General features: G+C 41.5%; 4 protein-coding genes across 5 annotated transcripts; 3 read left to right on the top strand and 1 right to left on the bottom strand.

Moving 5' to 3' along the window:
• The first annotated feature begins 107 nt into the window (after positions 1-107).
• LOC113464486 (uncharacterized) lies at positions 108-876 on the top strand. The gene is made up of 2 exons (XM_026814487.1): positions 108-406; positions 475-876. The coding sequence occupies exons 1-2, from the start codon at positions 331-333 to the stop codon at positions 699-701; spliced, it is 303 nt and encodes a 100-aa protein (XP_026670288.1). The 5' UTR covers positions 108-330; the 3' UTR covers positions 702-876.
• LOC108625533 (adenylate cyclase type 10) lies at positions 777-8,224 on the top strand (the record flags this gene model as incomplete). Its single annotated transcript, XM_026814276.1, is given in 26 exon segments — positions 777-1,068; positions 1,157-1,272; positions 1,275-1,494; positions 1,561-1,707; positions 1,764-1,983; positions 2,052-2,355; positions 2,419-2,546; positions 2,607-2,765; positions 2,886-3,043; positions 3,206-3,627; positions 3,688-3,779; positions 3,838-3,990; positions 4,061-4,142; positions 4,205-4,375; positions 4,443-4,569; positions 4,979-5,235; positions 5,305-5,482; positions 5,565-5,680; positions 5,952-6,275; positions 6,346-6,482; positions 6,546-6,835; positions 6,902-7,100; positions 7,252-7,391; positions 7,469-7,580; positions 7,714-7,852; positions 7,926-8,224. Coding segments are annotated over 26 exon segments (4,839 nt in total), but the record flags the coding sequence as incomplete, so codon positions are not given.
• A 1,569-nt stretch (positions 8,225-9,793) lies between these two features.
• Positions 9,794-19,725, top strand: LOC108625723 (uncharacterized). Of its 2 annotated transcripts, XM_018025949.2 has the most exons (16): positions 9,794-10,003; positions 11,382-11,598; positions 11,724-11,837; positions 11,901-12,365; positions 12,491-16,343; positions 16,450-16,537; positions 16,641-16,712; positions 17,495-17,684; positions 17,754-17,870; positions 17,935-18,111; positions 18,166-18,333; positions 18,400-18,489; positions 18,579-18,621; positions 18,686-18,798; positions 18,873-19,003; positions 19,352-19,725. In XM_018025949.2, the coding sequence occupies exons 2-16, from the start codon at positions 11,461-11,463 to the stop codon at positions 19,368-19,370; spliced, it is 5,778 nt and encodes a 1,925-aa protein (XP_017881438.1). In that variant the 5' UTR covers positions 9,794-10,003; positions 11,382-11,460; the 3' UTR covers positions 19,371-19,725. The 2 variants fall into 2 exon arrangements, with proteins under 2 accessions (XP_017881438.1, XP_017881456.1); XM_018025967.2 differs by lacking the exon at positions 9,794-10,003 and having other exon boundaries at positions 11,461-11,598; positions 16,468-16,537.
• LOC108625740 (tonsoku-like protein) lies at positions 19,528-24,119 on the bottom strand. The gene is made up of 6 exons (XM_018025979.2): positions 24,029-24,119; positions 23,630-23,887; positions 23,400-23,568; positions 22,915-23,330; positions 20,866-22,854; positions 19,528-20,795 (listed from the first exon to the last, which is right to left on the bottom strand). The coding sequence occupies exons 1-6, from the start codon at positions 24,039-24,041 to the stop codon at positions 19,834-19,836; spliced, it is 3,807 nt and encodes a 1,268-aa protein (XP_017881468.1). The 5' UTR covers positions 24,042-24,119; the 3' UTR covers positions 19,528-19,833.
• Positions 24,120-24,330: the final 211 nt, after the last annotated feature.

Raw genomic sequence — 24,330 nt, 5'->3', positions numbered from 1 at the left:
GGATATTTCCTTCTATACTTTTTAACACGTAGCGATTTATTATTAGCATTGTTCTTCCGACGTCTGATTTCTTTTTAATTGTAGGAAATGCATTTTTCTAAAGTAGATAAACTTTTGGGATTGACTGTATAGCCAATACATCCTTAAAAAGTAAGCAACGACTCTGAATACCGCCCGATAATCGGATCGGCTTAGAACGGGCTCGTAAGCAATCTGTGATTATAAACTGAAGTTGGCTCACGCACGGAAAAGAAAATCGCATGCACTGCGCTATTTATTACAGCACAACCTTTGTAATAATAAGTTAAGATAAATTCAAATAGAAACGTGATGGACGGTGGTACAAAGAATACTGCTGCGAGAGCTGCGCGGAGGAGCATTCGCACAAGTAAAGTAAAGGAAAACGGTAAGACAGCTGCAGTCTATGAATTCTCCTAATTAAAGACGCGAATTAATTGCGAATGTGATTGACAGTGGTTACTCGAAGTTTCGATGCCAACGTCGATACTGATTCGAGGGCGTCGCAACTGAGAATCGAACACCACACGAGAATATTCGCGTCCATGTGCCCAGACGAGATTCTCGAGTATTACGACGATTACAATACTAGGATGTACTACACCACGTTAATGCTCGGTGATATATCAGGTGCGATGAATCAGAAACAGGAAGCAGTAGAATCTGCGTTAAAAATTGTTTGAACGATAATATCTGAGCTTCGTACAATCGACACTTGTGCTTAAAGTCGCGCAATTTTATTCGAACGAACCTGAAAGGGACCTCTCAACAAAGGTTTCACGGATCTTGCCGAGAAATACACTAAAGCAGGGAAGGGAGGGCCTTCCAAATTGACGGAAACTCTGAACAGTTACATCGGCGCGATGGTACAGGAAATACTCTTCCACAACGGGGACGTGTTGAAGTTCTCCGGGGACGCGTTCATAGTAATGTGGAAGCTCCACGAAGGGATGATGATGAGGGACTTGGCAGTGGAAGCGATGAACACCGCTTGCGTCATTCAGAAACATTTCGGGACTTACGACACGGATGTTGGAGTCACTCTCAGAGGTTTATTCGCCGAGACCTATTCATTTTTGCACGATGCATGCACACTCTTCGTATCCTTCTATGAACGCGTCGAATTCGAATTTTGTAGTTAAATTAGCCATTGCTTCGGGAAAAACGTACTTCACCTCTATAGGAGATCCAGAATCCGCGTCTTATTACATTATCACTGGGAAACCGGTATGGGACGTGAAATATGCCGAAGGCTTGTGCCGGTAATGAACCAAAGGGGAAATATCACGAAGGATCGCTATTTTTATTCGTGTTTTCTCAGAGGTGGTGACATACTGGTGGCACCCAGCAGCTGGCAGTGGGTGAACCCACACGAATACGTTCACGAAACGCTACCAGATGGTATACACACTCTTATTATAACTTGCACCAGCATGTGGTATCAAGCCAGGGACGACCTATCAATCAGCACCGACGGTACGAATAAAAATAATCTGACATTTTTCTTTACGATGTTTGCCAAATAAAATATTTTCTATAAAGAGGAGGAAGAAGATGTGAATATGCCGGAAGTGCTGCAGGAACCGGTCTATATATCTAAAACGAGATTGGATCACGAGTCCCAAGTCGCGATGTTGAACCTAACTGGGAACAATTACCAAGAGGACTTCAAACAAGTCGATTATAGCTGTGAGGAAACGATCGCGTTTCAAAAGAAGTTCGATGTTCAAAAACGTGTGTTTCAGTGCGGCCGAAGATCGTGGAGATAGCGAAAGCTCGGTTGAAAGGAGCTTTAAGGAGCTACATGCTGAGGCCAGTGATTCGATCCGTGGAAATGGACGAGCCTCTGGAGTATTTAACCGAGATGAGGCAAGTGGTGATTCTGTTCATCAACGTGATCACTACGAACATCAGGAAAAGGACGTTGATCTCTCTTGTGAACTCGGCTTATAAATTAGTTTGCAAGTAAGCTCGCTTCCCTCCGTCCCTCGTCCAACGTTTTGTTCAATTCTCCTTTCGTTCTCTCGATCAAGTATCGTCGGCGAGATGCACGGATGCGTGAACAAAACATCCCTCTTCGACAAGGACCTCATGTTCCTGTGTGTGTTCGGTCTACGCGGCGACAAACACGAACTGGAATCTCAGATCGGTCTGAGATGCGCGACGAAGCTACGATCCAGTCTGCTAGCGATGGAAAATATTAAATCGGTGTCGGTGGGAGTCACGACGGGGATGACGTATTGTGGAGTAGTGGGTCACATTTTGCGAAGGGAGTACACCGTGATTGGGATGTCCGTGAACAAGGCTGCCAGGCTCATGGTCGTGTATCGAGATAAAGTGAGAATTTTAATGTCTACGGTGAATTGGTTGTATTTCTCTTTGATATTTATGGTCGCTCAGGTTGTTTGCGATCGAGAAAGTTTTCTTCATTCTCATCTCGAAGCAAGGCATTTCATTCTACAAGAACCGAGATTCTTGAAAGGAATCACAAACGTCGGTCCCATATACGAGTTTCATGAACAGGCCAAGTAATCGTTCTCGATCTACTCGAAGAAATCAGATGGCTAATTTTCGATGCACTCTCTCAGGTACACTGTGACGGATTTGGTTTGGAACAAGTATCCTTTACTCGGTCGCGATAGTGAGATAAAACTTTTTATAAGCATGTTGACGGGACTGTTGGAGTATTCTGCTAAGAGCAAAGCGCAACGCGGAGATCGGCCGGAGTACAACACGTTGATCATAAAGTAATCTCACGCTTTAAATTTTAGTCTATACAGACATATATTATTGCTATGCTCAAGTACGATCATTGGTCCCTGATAACTCTAGTAGTGACACGTATATTTTAATCTTGACTTATCAAGGGGTGAGCCACGAATAGGGAAAACGAGATTGCTAGACGAGTTCACTCAAAATATTCCGATGGGAACGCGTTGTAATTACGTTGCCTTGCAAGCTGCGGACGCCGAGGTTGACAGTTTACACATTTCAATTAAGCTTCACGATCAAATTAATCGCTTGATCCACGAACTGCAGATTTTATGCATTTGAGATTGACACAAATGTCTCGTTTCGCATAAAAATATGCAGTCTGATGCGTACATGTCCTTTTGAATTTCGAACGGATGCAGCCTGCATTACTCCTGACATCAACGAAATTTTATTTATCTCTTAGTGTAGGCCCCGTACAGCCTGATACACTTGATATTTTCAATGCCTCTCGGTTTCACCCCAACGTCCACGCGAAAAGAACGCGAAGACAAGCTACTCATGCGATTAGGGAAAGTGAAGCGCACGCACTTCCTCTGCGTTCTTAATCAACCGTTCAACGTGCGGTTCCCGATCACGCCGTATTACAACGCCCTGAACGAGGTGGACAAACTAAAAATCCTGCGAAAGTTCGTGTTGAAATTGATGAAGGGCTGTTTCGAGGAATTATGGGTGGTGCTTATAGACGACGCGGAGTACAGCGATCAAGAATCGTTGGACATTTTCGATGTACTCACGAAAAAAGATATGATATTCTTCGTGTTGAGCATTGGGAGAAAACTGGGCACGGATTTTCAATTGTATTACAGCTTTCTGTCTAGAGGAAAGGTATGGAATCGATTCTCCGAATGAGAAATTCGATGAATAGGACGCTGATAATAAGTTACTTACTAAAAGGTGGCGGAATTATACGGAATAGATAAATGGTATCACGCGGGGTTGGCCTGCCAAACGCTTAACGTGAACGGCCTGCCCGCAGAGCTCGAAAAGTGAGTTGCATTCGAACATAATGAATGTATTATCAAATCTCGTACGGATCGTTTAAAGACTCATACATGAGAGAAGTTTTGGGAATCCTGGTTGGATCGAGAGTTACTTAGTGAGCCTTCTTCAAGCGGGTGGCCTGGAGATAGTGAACATAACGAAAAAAGAAGCGAACGAGCTTGGCTACGTGCTCCCCTCTCTGACTATGTTAAAAAGGTTTATTCAAACAAACATTCATCGCGTGTATAATTATTCGCTGTATTTATCGCAAACGATTCGGAATCAGATTTGTTTTAAACAACTTCACGGCCGGGGCTAGTCGCGATTATCGAAAGGACAGGTGGCAGATGTACAGAGCGAGTTTCAAGGTATGCAATTGAATACTATTAGTAGTGGACGTCTAGCAGACGTAAAATGCTTTCGACTGTAGGACAGCATGCTGTCGTTGTTCGAAAAGCCTGGTGACCATATCGTAGAGAAAAACGATTTGAGTATCGACAACGACGAGACAATGATCGCAGTCTGTAAGATCTCGGAGACCATCACGTACGAGGACGTTGACCCAGAAATCACGATGGACGGTAAAGACAAACCGTTCGCAGTAAACGCGTTATAATATTAATTAACAATGAGACGTACCTTGTACCGGATCAGTTATGATTCTGAAGTTGTTCGACTCTTTGACGCCGCTTGACCAGCTCCTCTTGAAGTGCGCTTCCGTGATCGGGGAGACGGTGAACAGGCACATGTTAGAGAGCTTGATGACGGTCACGTCTAAGAGAGAAATTGGACTTGGTATTCTTCAAACTTTTATCATTTCTTATATATTGTACAATAACAGTGAATTTTTTAACGAAAGTTTCCATTGTAATTGTGGCTATGATTTATCAGCCATTTCGAAGCTCTTTGAGATACGAGTGTTCGGCTGTGCGATTGGAGACTTCAGCCAAAACACAGGGCCTATAATATTTATCAGAAACATGCGAAACCCTAGTTCAGAGGTGGACGTGTTTTGCAAGTGTATTGGTCTCACCGTCCCCGGTATAAATTGCAATCGAACGTACATGAAATATACATCGTTTTCTTACTACATAAAATGTTCTCAGAGGAATTAGAAGATTTGCCGAGATATGCATCGTGTGGTTTGATGAGATTCAAGATGACACTGTTTCGTGATACTACGTATCGGTACTTATCGCGTAATTATTAAAAATGGTCGAGCCTTTACTTAAAAGCTCTGAATCAAGGTTGCTGACGGAAAATCAGAAAATGGAGCTGCACAATCAGGCGTTGAAATACCTGCAACACCACGCGAGGCGTTGCGTGCCCTGCGGTGAGGGACAATTCGCCAAGTTATTGGGTAAGGTGTCGACGAAAGAGGACAGGAAAAGAAAGAGAAAAATCCCGAGTATAGACGAGATCTTCGATATGGAATACGACTCAGCCTCGAACGAAGATCAGGTGGAAAAAAGTAAATATTAACGATGTCGGATTCTTGCATATCGGATGTCTGATCAGAAATGTTAGTAGCATTTTATTCTATTTATACTTTCAGAAGTCAAACCGTTTCTTTCGTGTATAAATGTGTTTCGACCCGTCGAAAAGAGGCCGATGCTCACGTTCTCAGATGTAGATTTCACTAGCTGCCTGTGCGATTTAATACTGATGACAGTGTACACGCAAATGCTTGAGCACTGCCGCGGCATTGGTAGGAAATGCGGGTTTTGAGAAATTCTCGATTCGAGGCAATCGATGTTACAAAAGCGAGATCAATTTGCATAATGTTCTAGGCAAAACCGAGAAGACGCTAAATGTTATACTAGAATTTGCAGATGTCTGTTTGATGATGTACAATATACCGCAAGCTCGCAAGCTTCTAGCGGAAAGCGAAGTCCTCCTTGGCGAGGTACATTGAACTCGTTAACATTTTTCACCTGCTCGTCTCGTCATCGTGTAGTTTATTAACATTTCGTACATTAATCTTTTCTTGTATAAATATACAGGGTGGTCCTTTTAAGTATGACCACCTAAGTATCACTAATATTTTTTACGTGCATGGTGTCAAAGGACAAATATCTGCCGAGAATATCTCACGGTCATCGGTGTCTTTTGACACACAATTACACTTTAACGATTAGAACTAATTCTTTACCCTAATTTAACATCCACATCCAAAGTTGTTCCACACGAACGAGGACGAGATGATCCTTCTGCCGTATCTTTCGGCGAAGATTCAAACTCTTCAGGGTCACTGCTTCCTCGAGAGTGGTTCACTTTTCGAAGCCGAGCAAAAGCTCGTGATGGCATTGCACAATTTGGGCTTCAAATTCCCAAAGATGGAAATAGTGATCGATTTGAATTCGATTTTACAATTGATCGAGCTGAAATCGAGGCTGATCTGTCTGAAGGTTTGGGAGCTTGACACCACTCAAGAAGACATGAACGTGAATTATACAGAACAATTGGCAGAATGCCTGATCCAAATGTTTGAACTCTTCAGGGTAAACGAAGTGATAATTGATAAAGGAAAGAGATTGAAACAATTCTTAATCAAAATTATATTTCACGTAGACCAAAGGAATGAAAAAACACGCGCGCCTGGCAGCGATCTGGGGTCTCAACGCAGCTTTGAAATCGAACAGAAGTTTGTCAGTTATTTGCATATCGTACACTCACATGCTGATCACTGCGCACATGTACATAGATCGGTAAGTTTCGAGCTCACAAATGTATAGTATAGTTCGATCATCGGATCGAATTTTTATGCTCAGGCATATAATTCCTTATTTGGAGCAAAAGAGCATTGACATTTGCAACGAGAGTAAAGAAGCACTCGAGGCTCAAGAGCTGAACGTGATCGCGGAACTATACGCAGGAATATTCTTTTCTCGCTGGATAAGGGGGCTCATCACTAAAGCCACACAGATCGGATTTATTTGCTGTAGAATTGCTAACACGATCGGATCCACGTTCTTGAGCTTATTGATAATACCGCGATTAGTTCACTTGCTTATGATCGCTTGCCGGCACTCGGAAGTGGTCACTCAGCTCAGAGAATTAGGTAATTTCTAATTGTGCTCTCACGTCAACCCGCTCGGGAAAATATTGACTGACTAATAAATTACAGAATTTATCTCGTTCCACGATTTGGATAAATCCGGGCGAACTTGGTATTTCGCGCTTTGCGCTGACGTACATTTGGACACAGGGTTAACGATCATTCCGTTTCAAACTTGCGAACAGTACTTTCTACGGGAAGGCGAGCAAATGATTAGCCTGTTCGACCCGGAAGCGGAAAGACGATATTTCACGTCTATGTGGCTCTGGTACTGTCTTGCAAAAATCAGTTTGCAATTAATTTCCATCTATCAAGTGCTCCGATGGCACTTGTAGAAAACGCAAATAGCTTTGATTTTATTTCCATTTACTTTAAACCTTCATTTTCTATACATATATCCACTGAAATTTCTCTGCAAGGTGCATAAGAACTGAACAGTGGGAAGCTGCGAAAGTATGGGGCAATAGGAAGGCGGAAAGTACCTCCGTTATGGACGAACAAATAGTAGCGGCTACGATTACTTCGTTGAAAAGAATCGAAGGTCTATTAATCCTTTACGGTATTCAATTTTCACTATTTCGAATATTCAACATATTGAATATTTTACGAACAACTAAATTCCTTTCCTCCGCACAGTGCACAGGACAAACAGCAGAAACGCTGACTCAGCCGTGACTATGGCGGAGATAAATACGATTTTTAAGAATGTAAAAAAAGTTATTAAGATAGTGAAAATAGCGCTACCCAGGTAAATAGAATTGTCGCGAAACTTATATACTGTCTGTTAATATCCCTCTATTATAACAACTGTTTAATACTATTGATCTAGGGATCCTCCATCCTGCGATATACTTTATATCAAACGTATTGAATTATTGCAGATATATATTAATGAAGGCGTATTATTGGATGATCAGGTCTCGGAAGAATAAAGCGATGAAGTTGTTGAAAAATTTGAAGAAGCTATGCCAGAAGGTGGAGAACACTATGATTTACTTGTGGGCGGTCCACTGTCAGAAGGTTCGTGTCGTTTTCGATGTCGTGACTTGGAAAATTAATTTAAATGCCTAATAGAATTGTTCTTTTTTTTTAGGTTTGGTCAGGTGGGATCTCGTCCGTGCAAACAGATTTGTGGCGGGAAATAACGGCGAGTCAAATGCTCGATCAAGGAGATATTCAGAGTGAGATCAACGTCAACGATACAAATATGATTATGTTCACTTTCCCCTTACCGAATTATCTTTACTAACGATTGTTAATTGTTAAATACGATTAAAATAATATTCCCGGGTGCAAGTAATTGTGACGCAGTAATGAAATAAGACTAATTGTAATATAATTTATCACGTAAAGTGTTCCTCTACGAATAAAAATTTGAATACATAAAACAAACGATGGTAAAATGTGACGTATTTTTTCGCGTTTCGATTCAGACCGTTTGGTGAACTGACACGATTAGCTAAAATTGTAGTATTAAAACGTAGTTATAAAATTTTAAATAGAAATTCTGTACAAAACGAAAATGTCTGCTCCTTGCAAGACGCCGGTTGCTGGAATTATCCATCCGAATCCCGTCGAGTACAATTCAGTACGTATATTAAAAGAAATTAATGGCGTTCACGTGGAAGTAAAATAATAATTCTAATAGGTCTGTTACTCGTCTCTCTGCCCTTTCGTTCCAACGATGCCCAGAGGTTTCGCCCGGTATTACAATAAATATCATCCGTACACAACTTTACGAACTATTTGCATCAATACATGCCCTCCTTACAGTAAGAGAACTTTTATCGTGTAATACGAGAAGAATAAAATGACTAATAACATTATATTTTTCCAGCATCCAGTACGTACAGATGTTGAGTCAAACTCTTTTGAAATGTATAACGTTGTACATTGAATAAAAATTGAATTGTCTGGTGTTACGTATGAAGATCGTGTCAGGGGGGAAAACTAGTCGAATAAATCGAAATTTATATACAAATTTTAATGAACTAATCAACAGTTGTTTTGTACATTCTATTCTACCATTCCCTACGTTTACTCTGTGAAGCACTAGTAAGAATCCATGTATTGTACTCCTTTTTCTGCCTTTCTACCTGATTGTGCCTTGGCTTCGCCTTACATTTTATGTAAGCCCTATCGTTTTTATACATCAATATACAGTGTCTGCATCTCCTTTGTAACACAGTTTTCATTTTTAAACCGCTCACGACATTGTACACCGGTGTTAATGGTCGAAGTAGTAGCGAACTAGTCTTATTCATAGAAATACTTAAGGAATTGTATGGAGGTTGCTGACTACAAATATGATGAATATTACGATTTATAATAGTTGTAAATTCTGTTGATGCTTTTGGAGCGATAGACCCAACGGTACGAAATGCAGTTCTGATTAGCGAAAGTAGGCTCATCGTTTCTGTAACAATATTTACAAGATTTTTGAGGTAATTCGGAGAGTAAGAAGGGGATACGAAGAGCATGGGTTTAACCTCACAAATGTATTGAACTCACCGACTCGAGCATGAAATACAATTAAACTGACAACGATTTAACGAAAGTTAATCTAATGCGATAAATATTTTTTCGTTACGTGCAACTCGTACGGTTCATGCGATTTATTGTTACTTGAACGTTCCAATAAATGTTTGTCCAAATTTCGTGTTATACAGAGAGTACGAAACTCGATAGTATGGCATACCTCTTAAATGATACAGGAATCATACAAAAAAAGAAGAAATAATAAATTGATATAAAAAACTATCATTGTAATTTAAGGAGCTCGATTAAAAATTCGAAAAATTAGTCAAGAATTGGATCAAATTATCAGGAACGTTAGATCTGTATTATAAGATATTCCGAAGAGCCGCAGACCAAGCCAGGCGTGGGAGCAGGTCAATTTACGACAATCGCTTTCCTTCCTATAGCCATTTTCGAGGCGTAACAATCATTGCACGGCTGACGGCGACGGCTGTTGCTGTTGCACAGCGTTCGTATTTGTACAGTGCACTTTTACGATTCTTATGTTCATGTTACATGTGTCGTCTTCGGCCGCCATAAGTTCCGAATAATACCAATTAATTATTTCGTGCGTATCTTTGCGGAATTTCGTAACAGAGCACGGTTACCGTCGATACCACTGCGAAAGCGTTCAGGCTTCCAATACACCAAATCGTGAGTACAATTCTGTGAATTCTACATACCTACTTTTAGACACATACTTATGAATATTTCTGAGTTTCGTTCTTACACGTTCTGCAAGCTCATATCAAATATCGCGATACTTGCTCTTTGCCGTGGCTGTTTGATTGCATCGTTAAATAGCAGAATGCGTTTACGTAAATCGAAACATTTACTGTCGGAAGACTCGCACTGCCGTAATTAAAAGACACGTCGTCGATGTTAATGACGATCATTTACGTTCGAACATCACTTCCTGATATTTTAAGGAGCGCAGATATATTTTAAGCAATCGATACAATTCGAAATTCTTATGCATACTGTCGTGAACAACGCGCCCCTATGTCGCGTACCGAAGACATCGGTACATTTTATTTGACCTAATTTGGCTTTGTGTAAGCTGAACACTATGAAACGTTTCTTTATAATCCGATTTAAAATTTACAGCACATTTTTGTGCGTTGTGTACGTTACTGATAGAGGGATGATTCTTTTTCACGAACTGTACATAGATTAATTGTATATTAGTAATAATAAGATGTATTTCATTTATATTACATTTTATCAAGTGCAATTTTTATTGCAGTACGTCTGTTATGTTAGGATACATTTGCGAATACAACTTTGTTCCGAGTTGTACATCACGTGTATTACGCTTCATATTTTATGAGATATGATAGTGCTGTTTATATTTATTTACGATCATACGTTTTAATGATTACAATGTATAAGGTGATAATAAGGTGTTAATTCATAGAATTTTATTCGATGGACTTGAGCCTTTCTGTCTCCATACCCACTTTTCCCTAAACGTATATTTTATCTTTCCAACAAGTACACCATATACTGCTATAATATTATGTAACAATTATAGTCCTTCAACTTTCAGCCCTCGAGCATCCCTTCCAAAATTACTGTTATTAACGTGACATTCGCATCTATAAATCAAACTCAATACTAAGAAGAAGAGAACATATCAATTCTGATCTTATTACATTAATTTTGAAATAAAGTTTGACTTATGATAATTATAACATGTGCATGTTTCGATAAAAACCTGCATTTACATCTGTCAACGTATTAAACATATATATTTTATATTTTTATGTATTCAACTTTTTATGCGTTCATCTGATCCACTTTTACTACAATTACCGAGACTCTATATACATTAATTTCACACGATTTACATACGACGTTGCTTGTGTATATAAATTCTGTCGATATTTATATGTGTCCAATTGAACGACCGATGGTTGTGTATCACGAGAAATAAAAATAAAATGATAGATCTATCGTTAGAATTTTTTTCTTTTACAAATGTACATGTGACGGTAAACTCTATAACAATTTTCTTTCGAATACAAAATAGCGTCCGAACGGACTGCGGCCCTTAAAACACAGTTTGGAATGCGCTAGCAAGCCATTTGCTAAAGAGAGAGGGTTTAAAAATGCAAAATTGGAACCAATGGCAACTTTCAACTGGTGCTGTTGCTACTCCAATGCCGCAGCCACCAGTTGGCTACGCTGCACCCGGGGCAGATCCTATGGCTATGATGCAAGCGTACATGCAGTATTATAATCAGCCAGTAAGTATCTTTCTTTCGCACCATGTGTTACAGAGTATATCGAACGCGCTTCGTCAAAGAATGATTTCGTAATTCACACAAGTAGTTGGAGTGGGATCGAATATTATTTTATTCGTTCTTGCTAGGCACCGAGCGGGTACACAGCAGAACAATGGGCCGCGGCTCAACAGCAAAATTGGGCCCAGTGGCAGCAATGGCAGCAACAATATCAGCAATGGCAAGCACAATACGGGGAGAAGGTATATAAGAGAGACAGTGTCCTCGAACGAGACAAATGATCATGAGACTGAAACTTGTTTCAGTACCAGGAAACGATGAAGCGGATGTCGAATCAGAATATGAGTTTAACCGGTCCGGTGCCACAATTACCGCAACCCCCGCCACCGCTTCCAAAAGAGGACGCGGCGAAACCGCCTTTGCCTCCGACCACGACGAACGCGTATCAGTTCACGAGCATGCCTCCACCTCATCAGAACAATCTTCCATTGTTCCCGATTAAACAAAGCGGGAACGCGCAAAACTGTCCTCCGAACAACCCCCCGCTACCCCCGAGTCAGCCGCCGTTACCCCCCGATAATAATAATAGCAGCGAGAACAATTTAAAACGCAGTGGCAGTTGTTCGGTCAGTGAATCTAGTAGTGTTAAAAAAATGAAGATCGAAGACGAAGAGCTCACCGAGGCGGAGAAAACGTTCGACGCTCAATTCAAACAGTGGGAGGAACAGTTTAATAAGTGGAAACAGCAGAATGCTAATCACCCAGACAAGGTAAGTGATGTTAAAATTATCATGAAATACAGAACATTAAATCGAGAAGGGGTGGTGATGAAAGCGTCGACGAACGAACTAGCGATTTTCGAATTTCTCTTCAAACGGACGTCGTTCTCTTGCAGAATCAGTACAAACAGTACGAAGAGAAGTGGACATCCTGGCGAGAGAAGCTCATCGAACGACGGGAGCAAATGCGTAAGAAACGCGAGCAACAGAAACAGACTACGACCAAGATGGAGATTGAGAAGAAAAATTTACCTGGCGACGACAAGATAATGAATATACTGTCGAACACGGAGAATCAAGGATTGATCAACAATCTATTGGGGATTGGGAAAACGCTTGGTTTGACTGGCAAGCAGAATGCTAACATGCCTCCACCGCCACCTCCGCCACCAGCTACAGAAGCAGCTACGTCTAATACACAGACGACTTCGTCCGCTTCTCAGGCAGCGTCGACACAGTTACCACCTAACGTGCCTACGTCGACGTGGAATAATTCTCAGCAGTGGTCGTCGCCGCATTTCCCGAACTTCCAGGCTATGACCGGGGTACCTCCACCTCCGTTTTCCACAGCGAGTAATAATACCCAGATGCCGAATTTCACGCAGCCACCACCGAATTTCTCCGTACCGAACTTTTCACAGCCACCGCCGGGTTTCAACGATTTGCGACACAATAGTAACGTCCGAGCGCAAGTCCCACCGTCTATACAAGGAAGGCTACCGCCGTTCGGACCGAACTCCGACGCGAATTCGATGCATAAAGAAGGCTCGAATCAGAGTTCTATGAACAGCTTTGATCCGGCTGGTAATTTTGGACAGAAGGAAGGGATGTCAGCCGAACGTTTCGCACGAGACGATCATCGAGGATCTGAAGTGGATCACTTTAGAAGGGAGAATAGGAACTTCCAGGAACATGGAAACAATCAGTTTAACCAGCAGAAGATGAATTTCAACGATAGATTCGGGAACGACAGATTCGGTCCTGGGAATAATCGATGCGGCCCGTCGAACGAAAGATTCGGTCCTGGGAACGATCGATTCGGAATGGGAAACGATCGGCTCGGAGATAATAGATTCGCCTGTGGGAATGACCGATTCGGCACCGATAGGAACGAGCCTCTCAACGATCGTTTCGGGCCGAACAGCGATCGATTCGGTCCGAACAACGAAGCTTGCGGGCCCGGAAGTGATAGATTTAACAGGAGCAGCATGGATCGTTTTGATCCGAAAGATATCGGAGATAGGCGTGACAGTTTTCCGAATACGTTGAGGAATTTCAGTCGAAACAATCAGTTTGAACCGTCAGAACTCGCGCCCGAATTGAAGAAACTTATGGAGAAACGAAGAGCTGCGATGGATGTGTTCAAACCGAGTTTCGTCGAATGCGATAAGAACAGTAGTGTTGGTTCGTTGAGTGAAAGCTTCAAGAAAATTACAGGTGATTCTCCGTTTGCGAAACCGGGCAACAACTTCGGACCTCGCGGATCTCCCAACGTTGGACCAGGAGGACCCGGTGGTAACTTCAGGATGTCTCAAGGAAATTCGGAGTTTGGATCGCGCAGTGCGATGGAGATCGCACGTAATATTCCGTTCAACGATGACATAGGTCAGTTCAGAGGACCCAACACCGATCCGCAACAACAATTCATGAACGTTGACGCTAAACACGAAATGTTGAATCGCGAGAATGATCCGAATATGGAAATGAAACGTGTAGTGGAACAAACGCCGGTGACTAGATCCAGTTTGCTCGAACAGAACGTTGACAGTGTAAAGGAAGACAAGAACGTTCCATTGTCACAAAAGCCGCCTTGGACCGATGGCCAACTTCCCGAAGACGGTTCGCGACAAACGGACACTGCTAAAAGTGAAAATTACGGTTCTTCGGAAAATCCAAATACAGCTGGTACAGGAGAAACGAAAGAATCGCAGCAAGAACAGTTAAATAGCATCGATAATGTTAACAAGACTGACGTGCTGCCTTTTATGGGCGAGAACGATCCGAAACCTGAAGACTTAAACATGGAACCTCCACCCGAATTACCCAACTTAGGCCCTGTCATTGATGCCAGTGAACCGCAAAGAACGAACGAACCATTCGATATGAAGGAGTCTTCCTTGAAACCTTTCCCGAACAATCCCGAATGTTTCGCACCTAGAGTCAATTTTAGCCCTATGTTGGGTCCAAGAGAAATGCAGTTCAGACCGAACGCACCGTTTCCCGGCCCTAGAGCTCCTAGCGACGTTAGATTTCCCATGTTCGATCCTAAAAATCTAACCCCGTTCAATCCTCCCGTACCAAATTCATATCAGTTTGACCCTCGTGGACCGAACAGCCAGTTTAGTCCGAGGGGTCCGAATAATATGCAGTTCGCTCCTCGCGATTTCCCTGACGGACAATTTCGTCCTAGAGGCGCGGGTGATGGATCTTTCGGTCCGACAGGCCCTGCCGATTTCAGACCGAGAGGACCGAACGACGGACAGTTCGGTCCACGCGGTCCGAACGATGGACAATTCGCCCCGAGAAGTATAAACGATGGAATGTTTAATCCTAGAGCACCTAACGACGGATCGTTTGGACTGAGAGGTCCCGGTGATAACCAATTCGGGCCAAGAGGTCCTAACACTCAGTTCAGCCTCAGAGGTCCAAACGTCGGAAATTTTGCTCCCAGACCTGACGGTCTGTTGGGATTCCGAAGACCAGTCGACGGACAGTTTGGTCCTAAAGGATCTAACGATGGACAGTTTGGACCTCCAAACGCTAACAACAGACCAGTCAGCGTTGGCAGATCGAATGACCCGACGTTCGATAAACGAGGACAGTTCGATCCGCAATTCGTGCCTAGGGGATCTAACGAAGGACAGTCTAGATTTTTAGCTCCCAGCGACAAGCTCTTTGGTACGCGACGTTCAGATCCATCTTATCAGAAAAATCCAAGTTCAAAAGGAATGAACGATGGACAGTTTCCGAATAGATTCAACGAGAATACTAATTTCGGTTCGCATGGTCCGAATGAGACGTACTTTGGACCACGAGGTGCGATGACTGCTCCAAACGATGGTCCTTTCCCATCTCATGGTTCTACTGACAGATCGTTCGACATCAGAGGAAAGGAAGGACCAATCAATCCTGATGTTAAAATACAAGAATCGGGGAGCGTCGGAGGAGGATTTAATAATAAGAATCAAATATCAGTAGATCCTAATAATAAAAATCTCGGGGGGAAACCTTATTCTACGAACAATTTCGGAGAAGACCAGAGACCTTCACGTGACTTCAGTCGTTCCGACAGACTTATGTTCTCTCAAAACGATTCGTTCAATAGGTGTGTTATGAAGCCCATGGAACGATCTGCTATTAGTGATAATAAAATTAACGTACACGAGAAAGAGTCGGAGAAAGGTGCGATGGAATTATCATCGGAGAAATTCGACATGATACGATCCGTAGACGGTCGACAGACTCAAGTCAGGTGTTCGACCGTGAAAGAATTTTGCATCGAGAGACAGTTCAATTATAATCACGGCGGAGCTGTCGGTGATAAGAAATTGATCGAGCACGTGCCAGCTAAAGTGATCGACTACGCGCATACATCCCGGCCATCGATTCAAGATCATTTGACTCCCGTGCAGTGCTTCGATTACGGACACGGCAATTTGAAGCCGTCGGTGCCGGAGCACGAGGTTCAACCGAAGAAAGATTTCCGAAATTGGGAGGAGAACGAACAGAACTTAAAAGAGTACACGGAGAGGATAAGGAAGTATGAATATTACGCGAGCAAAGTAGAGCACAGACGGCCGGATTATAGACAGAGAAGAAATACGAACGACCTGACAGAGGAGAGGAGACCCGAGAGAGGACGAAGAGAAAAGGAGGATTACAAAGTGAAGGAGAAACGAAACAACAGGATATTTGATAATTCGTTTGACAAAGATCAAGAGAATCGCTATGAGAAGAATTCTAACAAAGGTAATTGGACGTTATGCTACACAGCTTTCTTGTATCGTAGAAATATCGATCTAATTATTGTAATACAAAAGTTGTTGGGATTTGTGAGAATAATTCTTAGATTTAGTGTTTGTTCTAAATGCAGAAAGAACGCGGGAGAGATGTGAAACTTCTCACAAGGAAACGAGTAAAGAGAATGAAAGAGACGAAGACAGGTACAGTACTAAAAATTCGTATTCATTGACAAATTGTCCCTATCGCTGATCCTTGTATATTAATGTGCATAATTTTCGGTTGAATACGTGCAATTTTCTTTAGATCGAAAGGAAATATAAACTGGCAGGAGAATTTGAACAAGAACGTCGTAGATACAAAGCCGACAGAGAGCAGGTATGTTCTATCGAATATTAGATGCGCCTTAAATACTCTTCGGTCTTTGAAATATTATTGTCAAATAAACGCTTTTACGATTTTTGTGTTTCTGACGTATGTTTACGCATTCATTCGTATTCTTTCTCTCTCGTTTTAAACTGCTAAGAGGCAGTTAAGAAAGATGTTACCATATGCATCGTGTCATCATCTTTGACACCGTTTTGAAAACCGTTGGTTTTCCTTATGCACGACCACGATGCAAATTGACATAATATGTGACCAAACATTATTCGTACATTAATCGAACTAATGTCGATGCATTTAAAATTTTTCTGCCTGATGTATATAAGACAAAATTGTTTCTGATTTTACTGTTTTAAAAATACGAAAACTTACGTATTGACAGTTGAGAGCAAAAATAAATATAATGGCAATTGAACACGCGAGACACGCGAGCAATGTAATACCGACGTACTTTACTTAAATGCGTTCGTATTACGAGGAAACGTGTTTCTCGTGGTTCGATTACTTCGCTTTGACAAAAATAATACGCAAAATCACTACTTGCTATTTTCAGGGTGTTAGCTATTCTTTGAAACAGCTTTCGAAAAGCGTTTCTCTCTTCTCGCATTTAATCGATTCTTTGATATCGCAATACCTCGTGCAAAAAAGGATGACGCGTTAAAATTTAATTACATACGACAGTTTATTTTACCTCTTCTATATCAAAAACTTCACGAGAAGATCATTATGATTCTCGTCCATTCGATCGTTTAGTAAATCGACGTTATTTGTTACAGTGTTGCAGATAACCAGCACAATGTATTGGAATCTACACAGAAAACTTTGGAACTGGCGAAGACACCAAACTGCACGATGGTGGACGATTTGTTATGTCCACCAGGTCGCCAGAACAGACCACCAAAAGTAGCTATTATATTGCGGGGCCCACCAGGCAGTGGGAAATCTTTTGTCGCGAAGCTCATCAAGGTATTTGATGTCATTAATGATATATTTCAATGAAAATTATTCAAATTGCAAATGATCGTGCTGTACTAGGACAAAGAAGTTGAACAAGGTGGTTCTGCGCCGAGGATACTAAGCCTCGATGATTATTTCCTAGCGGAGAAAGAGATCGAGACTACGGACGATAACGGAAAGAAAGTTACTGTCAAGGTACTCGCTTAATAACTCAATTTTTCAATTTAATCATAATTTCTAAATTTAACATCGTTTACAGGAGATGGTCTACGAATATGAGGAAGCGATGGAGCAAAGTTATGTCACGTCCCTTGTGAAAGCTTTTAAAAAGAATATCACCGATGGCTTTTTCAATTTTATAATACTCGACTGCATTAACGAGAAAATATCGGATTACGAAGAAATGTGGAGCTTCGCTAAAACGAAAGGCTTCAAGGTGAGTTTCCTAAATAATTCGATGTGCATCGTTTACTAATTAAAAATTTGGTAGGTATACGTGTGCGAGATGGAAATGGATTTGCAAATCTGTTTGAAGAGGAACATTCACAATCGCACGGAGGACGAAATAAACAGGATTATCGATTACTTCGAACCGACGCCGAGTTATCACCAAAAATTAGATGTGAATGCGTTACTTCAAGAACAGGCGATTGAAGAAGTGTGTATTTTCAACTGAATTCTATATTTCTTTCTGCAATTAAATGTTAACGTTCAATTGATTTAGGTTCAAATGGAAGATACTGAAGAAGTACAGGAGAAACCTGTTCCGCAGAACGAAGATAGTCAAGACAGTCAGGACGATGCCCTACTTACGGTAATTTTATCTATTCTCAATTCTTCATAGACTTGATTAATATACATACATCTGTTCACGATGTTTAAATAAATTTGATTGACTTTTAGGGAGTAAGTAAATGGGAACGTATGGAGGCCGAAGATAAGTTAGGTGAGCTATTTCGTTTTTTAAAATACGATCATCTGTTCTCGTTAACCATACGAATATCAAACAGATCGCTTAGACGGACTCGCGAGAAAGAAGAATGAAGGGAAGGTGCAGACCATGAAAGATTTCCTTCAAGTTCCTGATTACTACAACATGGAAGATACTTCTGGTAAAAAGCGCGTAAGTATACTGCATCAAACGACGTTAAATCCTATCGAACTCGTTTAATATATCCAAACTATCTTATGTAATAGGTAAGATGGGCTGACTTGGAAGAGCGTAAAGAACAGGAGAAGATGCGCGCTGTCGGATTCGTAGTTGGCCATACTAACTGGGATCGTATGATGGATCCTACGAAAGGAGGAAGCGCATTGACACGCACAAAGTATATATGACCAAATTTTACTTTTACGCTATCTAGAAATAGTTAGAAATAGAACGCGTGTAAGTTCTAGTCTAAAAATTTACACAACTGTTTGAAAAAAGGCAACGGTCGATCTTTCTTTTTTATTTTTTTTCGTACTAAGAACGAAAGAATAAATTATTAACTGTATTACGTACTTAAACATGACACTATCTCATTGTTTATCGCTAACTTCTTTATTATTATTATTATTATCGGATTCTGTTCGAATTTCTATAATAGGGAGGCTTTGAACGTAGCTAGAAAAATTAGAGACCTAACTGGGAAACTATTGTACAGTATTATTGAAGTATTATTGTTATATTGCAGGTTTTTCTCGCTATCGTAATGACATGTTTTTATTCCGCTGAGCAGAAGTTTCGCGTGTAAGACGTCGACGAAGTTTCAAATTTGGACAACGTTTCTATGATTTTTAATGTAGCCTTATAGACAATCTAGTTGACGAAACTAGCGCGTAAAGCCATCTAATTTATGTAAACCGTTGCTGTAATTACTGTATATATATTTACATATATATATGTCACATCAATGAACTGTTTCTGTTACATCATTTTTTATATTTGCTTCGTTCGTAATGTAATTGTTAAGACGAGAGCTTAAGTGAAAACAATTATTATACACTGCCTGATGGGCGTTACGGAAGTTTGTTCATTATCCGATTCGAATAAAAATGATATTATTTACATTAGACTAATAAACAACGAGCCCGCCAAAATCACAAGGTACCGTTGAAGCACGGTTCGTCGACAGTGTATGAACCTCTATGTACGTTCGATTGTTAGTTGTTATTGTTAACTGTCAAAGCTTAGAATAGGCTTAAAAATAGTTAAATTATGCGATAATCTTTTTACAGTACCTTTTTTCCGCCACAGCCGGACCCAACAATCACACACTTCGGGAAGAACACTCGCGACTAACGTACAGGTCTCGGGATTATCGATATATGTATCGGAATTCGGCAGATCGGCTATATCGTCGCATCCGCCGATATCGATATATCGAAGTGTCGGCGTGTACCCCAGCAAGAGGTTCAAAGACTTCGTCCCGACATTTTTATTACCTCTAAGTACTAGTTTCGAGAGATTTGTTAATTGTGATAATATGTGCTCGACATCGGTGTCTAATAACCTACAAGAGGAGAGCTCGAGGCATTCCAAGTTAACAGGTGAAAAATCCGTTTTGTTAAGAATACTTTTGGCTATGCTACATTCGCGGTTGGGGATGGTGTTTGATAAATTTAAGTGAAGCAATTGTCTCTGTAAACTCGGGAAAGGTTTGTCTTCGTTGAAATTGTTCCAAGAAACGTCCAAGTGCACTAGATTATTCGTATTCGAGAAGAACTCAAAATCGCGTAACTGACAGTATCGTAAATTTAGCGTGCGAAGTTGAGTCAAGGGGTTAAGAAGTTTAGACAGTATTTCTTGACTCGCAAATCCCAATGGATTGTAACTCAGGTCTAAGAGTTTCAACTGAAGTGGCAACTTTTTTAATTTGCTCAAGCACTTGGAATCAATGTCACACTCTCGAAGGCACAACTCCTGCAATCCCGGTAAACGTAGAATACAATTGTTCAACACCTCTCCGGTTTCGTTCAGTTCACCACCAGACAAATCTAATATCTGAATGTTCTTCTGATACTCCAAAGCCTTCAGTAAACATGTAAATTCCTCTCTTCTAATAGTCTCCTGCTTTAGTCGTAAGATAGATGTGTTCTCACACGATTTCAGGCACTTGGACACGCATTCCCGGACGTCTGAAAACATTCAAGGTAACGTAACAGCCTGAACTTTTTATACCCCCACTTCATGTAAGACAGAACTTACCTATATTATAATTTTTACAAATCGTTCCATATCGATCGCACAGGGAACAAGTTTCTAATTCAATCATGTCACACGTTAACTTCTTAACGATATCCCCTTCGTTTAATATCGTAAACAAATTATTAGGGTTGATCGCGATATTGTCCATCGTTTTTAATTCTAATTTAGCTCGACATCCAGTATCGTAGTAAAACTTTGTTTGGATATCATTTATAATATCTTGTACCGAAGGCATCACCGTGCTCGAGCATTCCACTTGCGTCTTGAACACTTTTCCATCCACGGAAACATTTAAAATGATCGATTTCATACTACTGCTTTCTTTCGCTTCAAATTCTGTAGGAGACGGAGTTATGGGCGAAGGAGTTCGAGACACAGGATTCTTAGTAAATCCAATCGATAGCAAGGACGATTGCTGTTTCCTCTTTGCAACTCTTCTTTCGTTCGATACTTGTATTATTTCGCTGTTACAACTGTCGTTACTAGTTTCTTCTACTGTATCCGGTTCGTTGTCTATCAGTACAGAATCCTGATCGTTGTACTTCTGACGCTTTGACATTTTCTCGATATCTAAACTACTACTAGACTTGCGTTTCGAGATCGAAGTTGTATGTTCATCGGAACATCTCCTATCGTTCACGGCTCCGCTCATATCATCCTCCAGCCAGTCGTCCACAAGAACATCCTGGCTATCTAAAAGCGGATTTGCATTCCGTTTAGCAGATACAGACATTCCAATCGGATCGCTTCTGTGTTTTAAGTTAGCAATAGTTCTTTTATAATCCTCCCCTGGAGATATCTTCCCTGCGACCACATTCTCCTCTACTACATGAGTCTTCGAGGTACTCGGTGATTCCTGAGAATACCGTTTCGAGTTCTTCCGAATGCTCTTCGGGATCATAGCACACAAGAGACTAAACATTTCGTCGTAATCTGCTTGATCTTCTGAAGACAGAGAATCAACGCGATCTCTCCATTGCTCTAAACAATCTAGCACGGTCTCGTCTTCGTTCGTTTTAAGTTGAACGTTCGCACCGTGCTCGATGAGGAGCTTCATCATGGCTAAATTACCGCAGGAAGCAGCGTCGTGAAGGGGAGTAACTCCCTGGCACATCAGACTTCCAGAATCATCTATATCTGCTCCATGCTTTAGAAGTAACTTCGCGATCTCGATATGATTGTGATTCGCGGCTTCGTGAAGAGGAGTCCAGCCAAAATGATCTCTCACGTTCGTCGCGTGGCCAGATTCTAATAATTTCTCCGCGGCCTCTATATTCCCGTTGATGCAAGCCACGTGAAGCTGAGTTTCACCCTTCTCGTTCCGTTTCACAGCCACTGGCTTTTTCCTCGTCCGTTTTCTACTCCTAACGTTTTCCTTCGCTATCAATTGTTCTTCCACGTCTGACAACTCTTCTAAACGAATGTCTGCACCGATGTCATCGTTCTCCTCGCGCTCGCTTTCACTATCGACATTGCTACACAACTCTAGCAACGCAGCTAATTTCTCATTGAGAATTTTCACCTCTTCCGTTCTACCAAGTTTGTTCAAATAATCTAGACGTTCTTTTAAGACGCTTATTTGCAAGGTAACATCGTTACAAGCTTCTGCGTTCGTGTATGCCAGAGCATACGTGTGTTGAATATTCTCCTCGGTAGCTTCAGTAATTATCATCAGATCTGCCAAATACAAAGCTGATCTGCATATCTCGCGTGGGTCTACGCACAGTTTCAATTCTCTCCCGGCGAAGTCTAACGCCTCGTGGTATCGTCCAACGTCTTTCAGCGTTTGTGCCAAACTTAACAGAGCCGCGCCCGTGCGATCGCTTTTTATTTCCTCCGCACAAGCCAACATCTTTTTATAATATTCAATAGCCTTTTCGAAGCAGCGCGCTGCCACCGCTGCGTCTCCCAACGTTTCGTACAATTTCAGTCTACCATCGGTACTCTCTTCCTCACTCAAAGCCTCCTCGGTCGCGTGTAACGTTGCAACTGCAATACTTCGAATTTATTTTTTAAATCATAAAAGAATTAGAAGCCGAAGAACCTTACCTATTCTAAGAAGTTTTTCCACTTGTTGTTTCAAGTTTACCGGCAAATTGTCAGTGACGTAAAGCGACACTAGCATTTTCCGTGATTCATGCCATCGTTCTATCTTTAATAACAATTCCGCTTGAAAAATTCGTGCTTCCGCCTTCAAGTTCAAGTTATCGATTTCGGCAGCGATTTCAAAATGTTTCAATGCCAAATCGTAATCGCGGTTCCGATCGTAAATCCCGCCAAGCGCGATTTGCGTACGATGAAAATCTTCTCGTAGATTATGCGATTCGCACATCGTCGCGGCTTTCTCCATCAAGCCTACCGCTTCCTTGTGATCCTGCTGAGCTTCCAAAACCAGTCCCAAGTTCAACAGCAATCTTGCTCTCATCGTAGTTAATTCCTTCAATCCGATGTCAGTGTTCTCGAGCCTGAACAATCGCAATCAATCTATTAACAGATTACTTTTGATATTGAAACGTCGGAAGAAAGTGTAATACTCGTTGCAAAGACGTATGCTCTTCATATAAGCTTTCTTCGCGCTTCTGAGAGCATCTGGCCTCTTCTCAGAATCCTCCGATAGACTTTCTGCCCAGCAAAAATATGTTCTACCCAAGGTCGCGTAAGCTCTTTGTTCTTCTAACAAATTTTCTGTCTCTTTGGCCCCTTCTGTTAAACGTAAAATCGTTTTAGTGCAATTACGTGATTCCGAGAAATTTATTAAACCAACCCAAATAAAGATTTTGATGGTCCAATGCATCCTCGTAGTTGCCGAGATTTACATGCGTCTCTCCGATCATTCTGTGAGACACAGCAGCGTTTAATTTATCCCCCAAAGCGTCACAAGTTTCCAGTTGTTCTTTATATTCCTGTAAAGCGTCTTCGTATTTGCCTATCTCGTAATACGCATCCCCGAGTTCCTTCACGATCTCAGCCAATTGTTTAAGACTCCCATCGCGCTGTACGCGCTTCTTCCTCTTAATTAATCCTGGAATTAAATTCACGTTTATGTGGCGTGTTAATTAAAAAAAAAACACTGAAACATGGACACCGTTCTTCGTGATTTTCGATGTGAGATAAGGGCAGAGGATTCTTAGTAAATAAATATGAAACAACACGTGATACTCACTGTCGATATCCATTGCTTAGAAGAAAATATAATTTGTTTCCAGACAAAGGAAACGAGGAAGTAGTAATTCAAATCTGTCTCGGAACATGTGATCAGAGCACCACGTGCTCACCGTGCTCACCATTGACCACTATGGTGGTCGTGGTGACGTGACGTCCGAGATTTCCCGTAACAAACGCCAATGCCGCTCCAGAGTAGGCCAGAGTCGGCCAGAAATGTCAGACTGAGGACGCAGAAATCCGTGCACAACAACCGACGGACCGGGCAACTACACCGGGGAGACATGTGTCGTCGCAGCTCGG

Source organism: Ceratina calcarata, unplaced genomic scaffold (genome assembly GCF_001652005.2).
Source record: "Ceratina calcarata isolate Rehan_Ccalc_2016 unplaced genomic scaffold, ASM165200v1 scaffold12, whole genome shotgun sequence".
Lineage (NCBI taxonomy): Eukaryota > Metazoa > Arthropoda > Insecta > Hymenoptera > Apidae > Ceratina > Ceratina calcarata.
This window is presented reverse-complemented; position numbering and strand designations above follow the sequence as displayed.